The following is a 17,200-nucleotide window of genomic DNA, read 5'->3' as shown; positions in this document are numbered from 1 at the left end:
GGACGCTTTCTCCTTCTGCAACAGCTGCACTTTCCTAAAGTCCTCCATTGGTTTCGACTGTGGTTTCCGACACCACTTCACACGTATGCACCCGGCTTTCCTGGTGTAGGTAAAGTGGGTACTAGGGTATCAACGGGTGTGGTGGCTCTCCAGCCTTCTGTCTACCACGGGGTTTCTTCGGGGTCCACTGGGAATGGTCTTCAATCTTTAAAAATCTAACCGCGAATTACATGTAGAGTTATACAGAGCACGCTGTCGTGTTCCCACACTGCACACGCTCTCAGTGGGGTCCCTATCTATTCACCATGGGTGGTTCCTTGGTGTCCCAGCACTTCTACATCCTCGTGACCTTGTCTTGATCCGAGTCGTGGCTCTTATACCACTTTCTTAGTATATGGTTCGTCCCCCCGGGGTCCACTGTGTATTTCATGCTATTTACTGTGTTTCTTTACTAAAGTATTGTGTGCATTGTGTTTACCTCAGTGCTGGAGATATTGGAACATACTAGAGAGTATTATACATATTTTTATAAATACTTGGTTGGTTCTTTTCACTTAATCTATACTAAAAGATTGCATTCTGGTAAAACAAGCTGCTTTGCACTCCTTCCGGACTAAGCCTGAAGTCTGCTCCCCAAAGCTACCACTTAGAGAGCTTTTCTGAGGTTGTCTAAGACCTCTTAATGCCACCATAAGGGTTGTCTGGACTGGTGCAAGATGCCCACTTGCATAACTGGACATCATATACCAGGCCAGCTTCTCACAGTGCTGGACATAGCATTAGACCTGCAAGGCCCTCTTTAGTTTTTCACACTTGTAGCGCTAGGAAGTTCGCCGTTGTCGCCAGTTCTTTAGGCCATTTATTATATGATGGCGTTCCCTGGTACTCTTTCAGAGAGGCGGATGTGCCTAAGTTGTGAAAAACAAAATCATCCACTTGGGCAAACGTTCATGGCTATTGAATGCTCCCGACTCTACTGTGCTGAAACTTGCTCCCTTTGCATTATCCTTTGCTTGGAATCTATGAACTAGTTTCTCTTATATCAATCAGCAAGGTGTGCTTTAATTGGATTTTTATAAATCCATTCAGTAGTTTTTGAAGTATTAGTGTTTAATAAGGTCTCCTAGAGAGCTTTAAACTGTTAATGAACACTTTTGTATCTCTCTGTTATTTTAAATCGTAAGTTGTGACTCACAACTCCTCTCAATTAAATTTAGAATTTTTACACAAATGTGATTGGCTGGAGTAGGGCTCTATTTTTAGGTTTTCGCCTCCACATCGCTTGCGCTGTGCTTGTGAACTCTCTTGTATTTAATATTTCTTAAAAGTGTGCTCTTATCAGTTCGCATAGCCGAATTACTGTGTTCATTCGCTTTTGTATGGAACTTTGGTTTTTGTTTACTTTTCCTGGCTGTACGCATTTACAAAACTTTTACTAAAGCTGTTCACACCGTTTAAGCCCCATTCCCTGTCAAGATAAGATGTCTTCCCATGGAAAAGGTAGACAACTTCTAACAGTATGCTGGAATGTTTGCTTTTTATTACTTAGTTGTGTAAAGCAGATGCTTTAGCCTTAGAACGTTTGTGGCATTTCCTATTCATGCCTCAATACCTTTCTTTGAACTTTGTAGGCAATATCTGATTGATTTTTTTCGAGTTAATCTAAGTGATCATTATGATCAAATTCTAAATGTTATAATAAACATTGCACGTAAAAAATAAAGTTAATATACGAGAGCTATGCTATATTTTACTACTAAACAGGCAGCCACAAGTACAGTTACCTTGCAGACAACAGCGTTATGATTTGAATGGTGCAGTAGCACCGGGCCCAAAAGTCGTCAGAACTCATCTAAACACCTAATATTTGTATATTCGACTTCTAAACAGGCAGTCACAATTGCAGTTACCTTGCAGTTAAAAGGAAAGTGATTTGAATGGTACAGCAGGTGCAGTGCCACCGGGGCCAAAAGCTCTAGGGACCCCATTAAACCCAGATTATTGCTAAAATGTAAAACTAAACAGGTAGTCACAAGTGCAGTTACCTTGCAGACAACAGGGTCATGATTTAAATGGTGCAGCAGGTGCAGTGACACCGGTGCCAAAAGTGTCAGAACTCCTTTTAACACATAATATTGCTATTACATCAATTAATTCTCTTCTTTCCCTCTTTTATTTCATTTTTCATAATTTTGGTCTTGCATACCTACACTGTACCACTTGTAACAGCACAATATGTTGCCTGTTGGTACATAAAGAAGTCATAACACTTTAACAGACTTTCTGTAACTTATATTGTATAGCTGCTTGTCAAGCTACAACTAACAACAAATAACAGCTTATTATTAATCACATAGGCAAACCCTATGCATTTATCAATGCGTTTTTTTCCTGCCATCTTGGAATTCACTAGTCTGCACTGACGCATGAATTGGAAAAGTTTTCTTCTTCCATCGGGGAGATGGGTTGGACCGTACAATTTGCCCGGCACTTTGTCTGCTGAGGGGACACAGAGGAGTGGGAGAGCATGCCTAGAAGCACAAACAAACATTGGCAAAGCTAATAGGTCTCGCTTTGCGAGATCTATTGGCTTAGTCACTGTTTTTTAGCCATTTTGTATAGCATCACAGCTGGTGTGCAACATGGCTAAAAGTAGATAAAAAGTGTTTTAGCGCGGTCAACACTGACAACATTATAGAGTTTTTTTTTACTTTCAACTATGCTGCGCAGCAGCCACACAGCTGTACAACATGACAAAGAAAACACTGAAAAGCCAAACAGTTATACAAATTGGCCTTTCAGTGTTATTAAATAATGATGTACAGCTGCATGGCTGCTGTGCAGCATGGTTGAAAGTAAAAAAAAAAAATGCGGTGACGTGGCTAGCCTTGGCTGCTTTTTTTTTTTTAACTTTCAACCATGCAGCATAGGATGTGGGCTTCTTCTATAGAACATGGCTAAAACCAGGGCTTCAAGTGGGCCGGGTCTCACCAGTGCTGAGCACCGGCAGTTTTTTAAAGGGGGCCTCGAAATGGGTCTCTATCGGGCTCTGTTTTGTGCCCTGGCATAGGTGGTCCATTTTTTTTTGGACTACAGTGACAGCAGTCACATGGATGAGCACTGTCCACACTGCTCACTTCTCACTAGTGGAGAAGTTACGGCATGACGTCATTCCAGGTGAGTGTTGTAGGGAAAGGGAAATCCTTTAAAGAGTAATTTTCTCTCTGGATTTCCCTTCTCTTTTTGAAACTCAGGAGCAGCAACATTGTCATGATATCACCAGGGCTTTAAGTGGAAGGTTTTTCAATATTATAGTTGCTGCTTATTTATCTTATGCAACTAACAACCATTGACAAAGCCAATAATCCTGACTTGTAGGTATGCTGTTACTTGTTGTATCATATATCTGAATGCAATGACAGAAACAGCAAAATACAAGTTGGGCGGCAAACTATGCTAAGCACAGATTTTTAGCTTGCGTCTTTTTAAGTCACGCCCTTAATTACATTGGCCACGCCCCTTTGAGAGACCCCCCAGTTTTTTCATCCCATTTAAAGCCCTGGCTAAAACATCATCGACAAAGCCAATAGTTCTCACACAGGTGAGACCTATTGGCTTTGTCAATGCTTGGAAACTCGTATATAGAGAGTTAGGAACTGGCATCATCAGCAAATATTCTGTGATAAGATGTGCTCCATTTAACCCTTTTCTGGGTGAGGGTGGTCAGTGCCTGCAGGATGCGCATGACATGCCTCACAATAGCAGAAAATGCCGTAGTGGTGACCAATTATTAATTCTGGAGAATCCAGACCTATCCATTACCACACAAAACCTGAATGGGGGAGTGGATGGGAGGTTGAAGGAAGGATGTGGCACTACAGGCAAAGATACTGATGTCCAAACTGAGGAACCAGGTTTCAGCCTTGGCATCGCGTCAATATCCTGTGATTCTAGGCAAATCAATTAATCACCCCGCACCTTAAAAAATGAATGTGAAAATGTGTAATGTTACTGGTGCTCATGTAAAGTGCCCCAAAAGATGAAATAGTACATCCATCACAGCTGATGGACACTAATTAAGGGAAATCAATATGTACTTGGTGTATGCTCCACACAAAGAGCAGGAAGTGACACCAATATACGCGCTGTCCAATTAGGAAGCAGCATATTAGAGTAATAATGATGCCGACAAATGGGAAGTAATTAGTGGGCTAAAAGCCCCTTTTTGTTGAAGTTGTTTTATTTTTTAGATATAACAGATCATCACCATAGTGACAGAGCATGTGTGCTGCCTGCCTGCAGGACAACACAATTGTCTAGAACCTTTTTTCTTTAGGGGACCTGACACCTTATAACTCAGACAATGACTGTCTTAGAAAAGAATAACCAGAAAATTTGACACGCAGCACCACAATGCTTTAAAAATATGGTAAACTCTCTTTGGGTCATGGATTTAATGACTCTGGAAACTTACTGGTTTTTTTTTTTTGTAATGTTGCTGGGGGCTGCTGCACTCCTTGCAGCACCCCACAACATTAAAAAAAATGCTTGGTGGTGCCCTTGCCCCTTCTTGGGACATCACCGAGCTCCCCCCCTTGAAAATTTTAAAATGTCCTCGCAGGGCATTATGGGTGCTACTTTAAGGAGCTGTGAATACTAAAGGAGCAGTCTGCCGCTCATTTATTATTCATTAAAAAAAAATGATATTTTCGGTATCCCGATGCCTGCCCGTGACACCCAGATGCTTATTTTGTAAAATATTTTTTAAGGGCCCGCGGAGGGGGCCTCAGAGGCCCTACAGGCTCCTCTCCCTGCACTAATCCTGGGTGCCAGCTAATACTGGCCCCAGGAACCCCATTCCTGGAGACTTACGTTGTTGCCCATCTGGGGCCCCCACAACACGATTGGAGCGCAGGGAGCCCATTGGTTCTTAGGAAAATGCTAATTCAAACTGTATACTATTGCAGTTTCTCTAAAGTTCCTTAATGACGTTTTGCGCATGTTGCATATCATAAATTCGTAGTCATGTAATATCAGCACATTTGTTTGTGGCCTTATTTTGAGTGATGTGACTGGTTGGTTAAAAGTGTTCCTTTCATTCAAATGTGACTAATGCTAAGAACTTTGGCAATGTCGATCAACCTAGATCGCTAAATGGATCACAGGTTCTGTTCTTGGCGTACTCACAATTTCTCCCCTCAGATGACCTGGGCCCTGCTGGAGGTTTGGTTGACTGACAATGGGCAAGACAACTTCATGGTTTTAGAACTGGTGGTGGCACCAATTTGAGACCCTATCAGCTTAACTGATGTTGCTGCCACTTGCCTCAGACTATGGCAGCACAATTTGTAATACCAATACTGCAGCTTACTCCAGACTTTCTACAGGTCACTGAGGTCATAAGACTTTCCTTTCACATCCTTCTCCATCAGCCTCCTCAGATGGACCTAGATAACCATCCTCATGAGAGGTCAATTTTGCCATGGAATGTTGGAGGATATGACTGTTCTTTAGAAAAGTATGCAATACCGTTTCAATCTAATATACAGAGGGCAGCCAAGGAAATATGACCAAATCTCAGTTCAGTCCCAGTTGTGCTTATTAAGAAGAGTGACTCCAGTCAAAGGTTGGTATGAGAGGAGCCCAAATGTTATTTTATTTTATGTTATGTTTAATTTATAGAGCGCACGGCTACTCAAAGTGTCCCAGCGCTTGCTCCAAAAAAAAAAGAATGTGTATGCTATGTTGTCACTAGTCTAATTTTCTATGTTTCCCTAGCAGTGTAATACATTTCCCACCCATGTACTGTATTTGTAATGTTATTATCATTTTTTTCTGTCATTAAAATATTGTGACGTGCTTTAATCACAAGTTTTAAATATTATTGTCTGGGTACCCGGTTTCAGCTTATTCCTAATAGATTAATAAATCCTTGTATTAATTATTTGTTCTTTTCGAAAGAAGATGAAGAATCGGTTTTTGCCATAAGTAAAGATAAAACAAAAAGTAAAGAGAAAAACAGCACTAGATGGTACGAATTAGAGTTTTTGAGCTCTGAATTTGAACCCTCGGTTGTCAGAACAAACGAGCTTAAATTAAAAGACTGAATACTGTCTTAAAACCTGTATTCTGAAAAAAATAAACTTTTTTAGAATCCAAATAAATCTAGAAATATATGTTTTAGTACAGAAGAGGTCACGACTGGATCAACCGATGGGAAATTGTGTCCCTTTATAAAATAGAAAAGTATGTGTAAAAAGTGGATTAACCTGCTCAGGCAGCCTGTTATTACACAATTAACTCATCATTGTGTAGTTAGACTTTACATACCGAATTTTACTTATTTACACATAAAAGAAATGTGAAAGCAAAGCACAACATTTTTGTGGTTGCTGCAACTCCTATCCAAAGTGTAAGAGCCCTGTGTCCTTGGCTTCTGCCTACTTGCAGAAGGAGGGTGTAGGGTTCCTTGATTCGGTAGGAAAGATGGTGTGTGAACATTCTTCCCCCCACACATGACTTTGTTCTTGCTGGCTCCACAATAAGGCTGGTTAGACCTTTTGCTTGCGCTCTCTGAAGGTTTTCTTTCAAACAGTCTTGAATGTTGAGTAATCACGTTGCCAACCTTCTGGTAATTCCGCATTAGGACAGTGCCACTTTTTCCCAGGGTAGGAATCTGGAAACAGATGGGCAAGTCAAGTCATCTTACTCCCCCCACAATGCCCTGACTGGTAGCAACTTTGGACCTTTGCCTTGATGGTGATAAACTCTATACGATGTCATCCAACGATCAATTCACAGAGCCCAAAAGCTTGGCTTTCACAGCTGAGTATCTAGTGATGATCTCCTTCCAGCCAGCTTCTAATCCTTTTCTGAATCGGCCTGCTTTTTTCTAGGAGCATATTCCAGGACTGCCTACCTGTATTAACCATGAGAATTAGTATTCCCTTCTGCCATTGCTAAGTGGAGGAAGCAATATAGGAGCAGGAACAGGTAGTGATGGCTCACTCTTGGAGGCCATCATGTATGCCACTCCAGATTGACCGACGTAATCTCCGTTTCCTGACATGGAGAACCATTATCCGGCTCTGATTGACCAAATCTTCAACCAGTCTATTGAGAGGCACTGGGAAAAATGCAGAAGCTTCCTTTGTGTAGGTCATCAGTGTTGCACGGCAGGAAGATCATTTTTGGGGGTTTGTCCTATATTTTTTGCAGTAGAACATATGCTCAAGGCTTAGTTTAGTGTAATTCAGATTTGCTCTTATTCAGCCGCTTTTCAGCATGAAAGATCTATAAGGAGGGGGAATTGAAGCATACTGCCCCACACGTGGATGACTGGCTGGGTTCAAACAACCCAAAGGGCTCTTATTTCTCTGTCATTGTTTTCCAACTACAGGTCGATCCTTGGATCTCTAACAGGGACAATCCATAACTAGTATATACTTTGAGTGATTGCTGTGGTGGTCGTCCCCATTTCATCAGCAAGTGATGTACAGTTTGTCCTTCCTAAACAACTACTTTGTAAGAGATCCTTCCTGTAAGCAGTCATTAACTCTCTTGAGAGGGTCCTGTCGCTGTTCCACCCTGGCCTGTTGATAAATGAGAGAAAGTAATTTCTCATCACTATGGCCACCCTGATTCCACACTGCCCTCAGCCCCGTTGAGGGTATGCTGCATTGAAGTCCTTAAGAAATATGATCACATCACCCCCATCGACCTGGCTCTCCTTTCCGGCGTGCACCAATGTCAAAACCTGCTGCATCATTTATAAAGCCATCACAACCAGCACTCCCGCTTACCTGAATGACAAGCTTACCATCTCTATGGCTCTTGGCACACCAACACCCAGGTTACCAGCAGGTTTGTGGCAAAGAGTTGTAAGAACAAAAAAGCAAGGCCACAGGCATTTTGTGTTGATGTACTAAGGATTTGAAACATCCTTGTAACCACTCGGACTGCCCCAGTCCTGCTACAATTTAGGAAAGACTTAAAGAAGCACCTCATTAAATAACATTCTATCACCATGTGGTAAAAGTACCCTTCTGCTGCCAGAAACAACCTCTCTCCCCAATTCCTCGTTGACTGTGTCCTTGTCTTTGATACTGTTCAGTACTCAGCTGCTTTTTGGATAGTGTTACATTTTGTAACTAACACATACGTACATCGACTCGTTTTCATTCGAGCCGTGCTGGAGAACTGATAGGACGTGCTTGGTCTTCCTCCCCCCATCTTGTAGAAGGTTCTGTCCTTTCCTCAACTCTTCAACTCTGGGCCCTTATTTGTATCAACCCCTTGCTTCATGCCTATTCCAGAGGGCCCATGTCCCCTGTGCATGGGTGCTTCCACTGGATCACTTCAAGATGCAAAGGATTCAGTAGTGTCTTGTTTATTACTGAGACCAGGAGGAGGCCTGTATGACATCTTCATTTTAGCCTTTAAATGTGTTTTTTAATCCTATCGAATTATTGGCCACCAGTGGTTTCTACTGGTGATCCTTTACAAAGTGCTTTTGGTAGTGATTGCTTGCAAGGTCATTGAGGTTTACACTTTTTCAAAACCCAGCAATATTTTCTTAAATTACTTGGTGGGCATTTTTTTTTCTTCCGCTTCTGTCTGATTTTTACGGCTGATAAGAGATTATGATGACCTCCTTTTTTTCAAAATATTGCTGTATTGATGCTAGGTTTCACCATCCCCTTGATTCTAGACTGTGACTAGCATGAATTCCCTGACAACGTTTTTGCCTCTTGTGGTGGCTCTTATGCTGGGCTAGAGGTCTGAAAGGCATTGATTGTTCATTGGTTGGTCTCCTCTTATCAGAGTGCTACAAAGTTGTAGGATTCCCTATGGTGGCCGCATACAAATGCCATGAGGTGTGTTTGTATAGTCCGTGCTCACCCGTGGGAGCATATTGGATTAGTGACCTCGGAGGGAAGAAAGGCAGAGCAGGTTTATATCTGTGACAAGAAGGTCAAACTCAGACAGGTGTTATGTATGTATTTATATACTGTGCCACCAGCCAAAGTATTATTTGTCCCTTTTCTGTGTCACGTTGCCTTAGATATCATTTACTGGGCTGCCCCATAATGTGTATCTTGATCAGTACAAATTGATCACCCCCCGCTTACAACGCCATGCCTTTCACTCTCCCCACAGGTCAAGATGATGAGGGGACGGACTTATCTGTAATTATAAGTTGCCATATTAACTGGAGCCACCAGAGGAGAGTCCTTGAAAACCCAAGGACTCTCCTTGAAAACGCAAGGAGTCTCCTGGTGCCTCTGTTACTTTCCCCAGCCCCACCAGGTTAACTGCAGCAGTCATGTGGAGCCTTCAAGAGAGAGAGAAGGAGGTGAAAGGTAGAGCAAATGTGATCGGAAAAGAGAAGAGAGAGAAAATAGAGAGCGCAAGAGGGCGGAGGGAGCGGCTGGTTTAAGCATTTGTGCCAGGGCTGGTTTTGGTTCCCAAGTCTAGCCCTGGACATGTATCTTTAAAGAGACATATGACAGGCCGCTACGTGGTCTACCCCATACAGGTTTTCCTGAGATCATCTTCAAAAAGCTTGCTCGTGGAAAGGCTTCTCACGGCCTGAGCATTGTAGTGATTGCCGGGTCAGTAAATAGATATACCTTCTTTCACAAAGCAATTTCTGGTTACATGTTGCCTTGTAAAGGTGAAACGATCTGTAGCTTGGTGTATCTTCTATTGTGCGATAAATAGAATTGCGTTCATTCATGTCCTTTCATTATATGTTGGCGATGTTTTACTTTGTACCACATTTTGTAAAAGATTTTCTTTTTTCTCTTTCACAGCAATAGGCAAGCTTTTTTACTGGAGAACGTGCCATATACCAACGCAAGCAGCAAGAGTGTGGGGCGTGTGTTTCACGTGTACTGGGAGCCCTCCGAGCTAAATCAAATCAAAGACGCTGTGGTGGCAACCTTCTTTGACATTTATGAAGATGTGAGTTCAAAGCTCTTTGCTGTGTTCCCTTTTTAATTGCCATCTGTCCTGTCTCATTTGATTTTTTTTTTTTTTTAAAGTCTAAGCGTCTCAGCCGAGCTAGACCTGGAAATCCTGGATTGATAATGAAAGCAAACAAGTTAATTAGAGAAAGTCGCTTAGATTTGAAGGGTGGGCGAGCTGAGGAGGTTTATGAAGCCATTGCCTGGCTGATGCACTAACTGAAGGGAGTTCTGTGGAGAGATTTCAGTGTAATAGATTGTGGCATTTGAAAGTCTCCATACTCTCTGAGCATTTCAGCTCTTATCAAAAGTGAATTATATTTTGTGACATTTTGCTTTGCATAAAAGATTTGGGAAAGTGGTTAATTTATGGATAATACTTGGACGTGTAAGCCTTTCAGCGACATTGCTGAAGCTTGGCACCTGAGGCTTTCATTTTTAAGGCCTCGTTTGAAATAACCTCACTCCCTCATGATGTTGACTTAATGTGTTTTCCATAACAATATTCTAATGCCCTTTTTCGACTCTGTGGCAACAAAACTGTTCGCGAAATCTAAAATCTGCTCTGTTCTAGGTAAATCAGTTCATGTTCAGTGGGTGATTAAAATTCCAACCTGTGATCGCGCCACACTCCTAGGGCCGTATTACACAAAATGCAATGGGGGCGCAATGGGCGTTTACGCCCCCAGGGCACTTTGGTATGACAGAAGGGGCCTCAAACACTTGCGCGGCCCTGCTGTAATACTTATAGCGCTGGCGCACATGTAGATCCAGTGCTATCTCAAGAGAACATAACCTAATTCACATGGGGGGAGTGACGCCATGCAAATGAGGGAATCCCTTTGCCTCTGTGCCGACACCGTATTATGGACGTGTGCACAAAGGCAGAGAAGCAGTCAGGAAGCAAATTGACAGTGTGCCACAAAAAGGTGGCGCACTGTCACTGTGCCACTGAGGGTAGCCCTCTGGAGGGGACAAAGGGTATCCCATGAAACCCCCAAGGCAACCTCCTGCAGACGGGTGCAGTCACTTACTGCACCCGCCTGCTGGAGGATCTCTCTCCCCTCACTAAATTGCGGTCGGGTGCTGTCGGCACTGTGAAACATGAAACAGCTTATTAAATTAGCCACTCTGTATTTCAATGAATGTGCTGCCCCGGGTTTGCAGCTTTTCCTGGAGCAGCGCATTCATTGCAATCAGGCACACTGTTCATGTTTGCGCAAAATACAGTCCCTGGAATTGAAAATCCCTCATCAGATATCAACTGAAATTATAATATACCTCTCATTAACTGACAAGCTCTACTCAATGCTGTTTCCACTTTGGGTTCTTCGTAAATTTTCACATGCACAAGGAAAAGCAACCCTTGATGCTGTGCCTGAGGTTCTACCCATTATGATTCTACCCTATATAAATGACCAGTAAAATTGTTTGTTATTTTTTAGTTTTTCTAGTAATTCTAAATAAAGTGTAGTAGTGATCCATGAAATGTCATGGAAAAACACGAAATGTTTTTAAAATACCCCTCACACACTATGAATCCCATAGTGTCATGCTTCATCATAGGGGTCTTGCCGTCCCTCAACGGGGCGGAGTGTGCTACAACCTGCAGATACGCGGGAGCACTGTCGTGAAAAAATAGGCTGTGTGTAGTGTAGGAGTGAGAGTGGTAGGGTTAGTGAAAGTTACAAAAAATTAAAAATTCCCTGGCTAGTGGAAAAAACAATTTTATTAATTTCCCTGGCTGGGAACGTTAAGAAAGGGGATGTGTAGGGGGTGTACCTTAATGTAATACCCACTATGGGATTCATAGTGTGTGAGGGGTATTTTAAAAACACTTAGTGCTTTTCCATGACATTTCATGGATCACTACTACACTTTATTTAGAATCACTAGAAAAACTAAAAAATAACAAATAATTTTACTGGTCATTTATATAGGGTAGAATCATATTGTTTATAAAAGCTGAACAGGAGGTAGATTCTCTCTGTATACCTCTCTACTCCCTCCCCCTTTTGTTATCTTTTTCTGAGGTTCTACCCATTCAACATGTCCTGATGTCTGACTGGCCCTAGTCCTTACAGCTCTTAGAATCCGGTGTCAGAGCATGAAATACTGTTTGGCTGGTTTTGTCGCTGAGATTGCTCCCAGCGTTGAACTTTTGGAAGAGTCTCAGATGCTCCATGCTCCGGGTGAACAATAGAAAGATCCACCAATGTAGTGGACCCAGTCCCAGAATATCATTGTCAGAATATCAAACAATATGTGTCCTAAACACCAACTACAAAATGATCGACCTACTGGAGTTAGTAATAGAAGTCATTACCCAGTCAGACAGAATGTTTGTAAACTTTATTTAGGAGGTGATATATATGTCAGCAATAAATCTCTGTACAATATTCTGTGTGGTTGTGAGAGGGGGTAGCGGGGTTACCGCTCCCCAGAATGTAAGGACCAGGATACAGTAGTTAGGCCACCAGATATCAGCTTTATTGAAACAAATTCCCAGGGTTATGAGGAGTCAGAGCACCAAGGTAACAGTCTATGAGGAAGACGGAGTACTCGGGATTCAGTCGCTGTTCCTGTATGTTTGTTCTTGGTCACAGCTCGATACTTCTTCCTTCTTTCGGATGACAAGGGTTCAGAGGTGTCTCTCGGATGGAAAGAAAACAGAACCCGGGGTTATTTACAACATCGGGACTTACGATGGTGAAAGGAAGGGGAGGGGAAGTGACGGGATCACCAGGGACCTTTTCCGTGCAACAATACGTTCGTGCCGGGGAGGTGTATTCTTTTTGGAAGGTGAACAAACCCACCCAAACGTCTTGTGACTACCGTCACCCACCCCTACCGGTTCCCTCCCTGTGAGAAAACAAGTCCCCTTAATCGGGCTCGTACCTTGTGGTGCCACACTTCTCCAGAAGTGTGGCGGGGCGGAGCGTGGTCTCGTTGGCCTCCTGGCTTTTTCGTCTCCTGGTACGCCAACGTCTCCGGATTGTCTCTCCTCTCCTGCTCCGACGGCTCTGCTCCAACTACCTCCGTCTCCTTATTCACGAACACTTCGGCAACTGCTCCTTCCGGCTTCTCCTCTCCTGGCTGTGTCGCCCCGTGTGCGTCCTGACGTCGTTCTTTTAACGGCAACCGGCCATCTGATTGGTGGACGGTCGGTGAAGTCAGAGGCAGCGCTCCTCCCTCCGATAAGGGTCCGTCCCTCTTAAAGGGACCAGGGCTGTCCTGCAAGCGGGGCGGAAACGAACAGGAGTGAAAGTCCTCCCCCGGCTCGTGGCAAACAGGGACCCCCTGACACATCCCTCCCCCGAGATTTCCCCGATCGGGGGAAAAAGGGAACCGAGACAAATAATCCGCGTTCCCCTGCTCTAGTCCCTTCCGATTCCGAACCTCTATCTGAAAGGGTTGCAGAGCCAAGAACCATCGAAGGATGCGATCATTGTGACCCCTGTTCCGTTGAAGCCAGGTTAACGGGGCATGGTCTGTATACAAAACAAACGGTCGTCCCTCCAGGTAATACCGAAGTTTGTCCACTCCCCAACGAACCGCCAAGCACTCCTTTTCTATAGTGGAATACGCCATTTCCCTGGGGAACAGTTTACGACTGATGTATAGTATCGGCCGTTCCGAGCCCTCCGAATCCTCCTGTGACAGGACCGCCCCAATACCTACTCCTGAGGCATCCGTCTGGAGGATGAAGGGTTTCAAGAAATCCAGGGAGATCAACACTGGTGCAGTGGTGAGGATTGTTTTTAACGCCTCAAATGCACGAGTTTCTCTGGGGGTAGGAGCAGGTAGTCTAGGTGATGACTGAGTTTTCTTTAAAAGGTCTGTAAGAGGGCCAGCCAAGTCAGCAAATTGAGCAATAAACCTCCTATAATAGCCCAAGAGCCCCAGGAAAGCTCGTAGGTCTCTTTTGGTCTTGGGATAGGGAACTGCAAGGATAGCCTTGACTTTCTCGAGCTGTGGCTCTATCCTACCATTTCCCAAGACGTACCCCAGATATTTCACCTTTCTGAAGGCTACTCTGGTCTTTTTAGCATTTATGTGGAAGCCTGTTGTCCTTAAACTGCTGAGTATGTTGTTCAGATGTGTAATATGGTCCCCCCACGTTTTACTGTAGACGACAATATCATCTAGGTACGCAGAAGAATAGAGAGTATGGGAAGACAATACCGTATCCATAGCTCTTTGAAACGTTGCCGGAGCACCGTGCAGTCCAAATGGTAGGACTGTGAACTGATAATGGCCCGACGGGGTAGAGAAAGCTGTTTTCTCCTGATCCGCAGGGTTAAGGGGAATCTGCCAGTACCCCTTGGTGAGGTCTATAGTGGTGATATAACGAGCCTCCCCAAGGCGTTCTAGCAATTCATCCACCCTAGGAAGGGGGTATGCATCTTGTTTAGACACCCTATTCACTGCCCTGAAGTCGATACAAAATCGAATACTGCCGTCCGGTTTGGGGACGAGTACAACTGGAGAACACCAGTTACTGCGAGAGGGCACTATCACCCCAGAGCATAACATTTGAGTCACCTCTTCTTGGAAGGCCTGCCTCCTCGCTTCGGGGATACGGTAGGGCTTTTGTTTGACCACCGTCCCCGGAGACGTAGGGATGGAGTGCATTGCTATGTTGGTTTTCCCTGGTTGATCAGAAAAGACGTCTGCATACTGGAGAAGAAGGGCTAGTATTTCTTCCCGTTGGTCCAGGGATAGATCAGGGTCGATAGGGGTGTCAAAGACAGTATGTTCGGCTAAGGTAAGAGAATGGACCGCTTGAGGAGGTGTTCCCAGCCATTTTTTTAGCAAGTTTATATGGCACATTTGTGTTTTGTTGCCTTGGACTTGTAGGAGGTATGTGGTTTTACCGATTTTCCTAATAATTTTAAAAGGGCCCTTCCATTCTTTCCTCATTTTGTGTGTTGACGAGGGCAGTAGAACCAAGGCCCATTCCCCAACATCCATCTCCCTCCACTTCTTACCCCTGTCATAAAACGTTTTCTGTTTTGTCTGGGCTATGGCTAGGTGCTCATGTGCCATAGTCCTCAGTTTGTGTAACCGGGTTTGGAGCCAGAGGTCAGCGGCTGCCTTCAATTTGAAGAACAAAGTCTCTGGAAGGTCTCCTGGGGAACCGCGTTCTTGGCGAAACTTGAGTCGATGGGTCTCTTCATCTACCCCTAGCCGGTCGAGTATGTACTGTTTAATTAAAGCATAACCGGAAGTACCGTCCTTATTCACTATCTGATAAGCAGCTTGCGCCTCCCCTGTTAAAAGAGGGGCAAGATAAAAAGGCCACCTCTCACCAGGCCAAGCGCTGGCCCTAGCGGCCCTTTCGAAATTCAAAAAGAAGGCCAAGGGATCATCCCCTTGAGTGAACTTTTGTAACGGAACTACTGTTCCTGGGAGAGGGGCACTGGTTCTCCCTTGTCCTAGCGCTGCCACACCCTCTGCCAACTTCAGTAGGCTAGCAGACTGTGTCTGTATGGCAGAAGTAAACGCTGTGCGGTCAGCTTCCGCTTGAGTGGCTGTTTGTCCGATTGCCCACTCGAGTTTTTCCTGTCCTTCCTTCATTTGTTGGATAATGGTGTCCATCTTGTATCAGAGGAGGGTCTTAACCTCCTATCTGGCTTGCCACTTGTGAGAGGGGGTAGCGGGGTTACCGCTCCCCAGAATGTAAGGACCAGGATACAGTAGTTAGGCCACCAGATATCAGCTTTATTGAAACAAATTCCCAGGGTTATGAGGAGTCAGAGCACCAAGGTAACAGTCTATGAGGAAGACGGAGTACTCGGGATTCAGTCGCTGTTCCTGTATGTTTGTTCTTGGTCACAGCTCGATACTTCTTCCTTCTTTCGGATGACAAGGGTTCAGAGGTGTCTCTCGGATGGAAAGAAAACAGAACCCGGGGTTATTTACAACATCGGGACTTACGATGGTGAAAGGAAGGGGAGGGGAAGTGACGGGATCACCAGGGACCTTTTCCGTGCAACAATACGTTCGTGCCGGGGAGGTGTATTCTTTTTGGAAGGTGAACAAACCCACCCAAACGTCTTGTGACTACCGTCACCCACCCCTACCGGTTCCCTCCCTGTGAGAAAACGAGTCCCCTTAATCGGGCTCGTACCTTGTGGTGCCACACTTCTCCAGAAGTGTGGCGGGGCGGAGCGTGGTCTCGTTGGCCTCCTGGCTTTTTCGTCTCCTGGTACGCCAACGTCTCCGGATCGTCTCTCCTCTCCTGCTCCGACGGCTCTGCTCCAACTACCTCCGTCTCCTTATTCACGAACACTTCGGCAACTGCTCCTTCCGGCTTCTCCTCTCCTGGCTGTGTCGCCCCGTGTGCGTCCTGACGTCGTTCTTTTAACGGCAACCGGCCATCTGATTGGTGGACGGTCGGTGAAGTCAGAGGCAGCGCTCCTCCCTCCGATAATGGTCCGTCCCTCTTAAAGGGACCAGGGCTGTCCTGCAAGCGGGGCGGAAACGAACAGGAGTGAAAGTCCTCCCCCGGCTCGTGGCAAACAGGGACCCCCTGACAGTGGTGTAAGTGCATTTCAAGATTTCCCCATACTGGCTCCACGTACCAGCCTGGTATCGAACATAACCCTGGAGGTCTTAAATGAATATAATTCATCCTTTGTGTTTTTGCTTAGGACAACGATATTCATATCTCCCCAGCAAATCTGTGACTTTCATATAAGAATAGCAGAAGTGTAATAAAAGTACACAGATGATACTGGATGTATCCACTTAGCTGCCCTTATAGACTTCAAGCCATTCTGAATTTCATACTGGGAATGCATATGCTTACTTCCATCACGTATGCGTTAGTGGCATCATGGAAGAAGAATGCCCACTACTGAAATCCAGGTTAAGTAAAGGGCCAATATTCTGCTAAAACTGGCGTTATAACCGATTCCAACCAAAACTATCAGCCATTGTAGGGACATAAGCACTAGTGCAGGGGCTCCAAAGCGGAGCCCTTCTTAACAGCCTGGAGTGATCCCTCCCATAGTCCTATCTGGGGATGATGATTCATAGGCCGGCATGGTTCTTGGCCTGAGGATATTCTGTCTGGGTTAAATCCATCTTTCTTTTGCTCACCATGCCACCCCAGTCTAGACCTGGCCTTATGCAAATCAGTCTTGACCCTGTGCCTCATGGGAACAGTCCAGCTCGAACTGCCAAGCCAGGTCCTCCCTGGACCGGAAACAAGCATCCTAGGACCG

General features: G+C 44.7%; 1 protein-coding gene across 1 annotated transcript in view; it reads left to right on the top strand.

Moving 5' to 3' along the window:
- ITFG1 (integrin alpha FG-GAP repeat containing 1) overlaps positions 1-17,200 on the top strand; it is a 1,870,060-nt gene that overhangs the window by 598,386 nt on the left and 1,254,474 nt on the right. The window contains exon 11 of the mRNA XM_085639265.1: positions 9,816-9,966. Coding sequence (XP_085495391.1) covers positions 9,816-9,966 — 151 coding nt within the window. The remainder of the gene's footprint in view (positions 1-9,815; positions 9,967-17,200) is intronic.

Source organism: Triturus cristatus, chromosome 12 (genome assembly GCF_964204655.1).
Source record: "Triturus cristatus chromosome 12, aTriCri1.1, whole genome shotgun sequence".
Taxonomy (NCBI): domain Eukaryota; kingdom Metazoa; phylum Chordata; class Amphibia; order Caudata; family Salamandridae; genus Triturus; species Triturus cristatus.
Note: the sequence above shows the minus strand (reverse complement) of the source record. Positions and strands in the feature narration are given on the sequence as shown.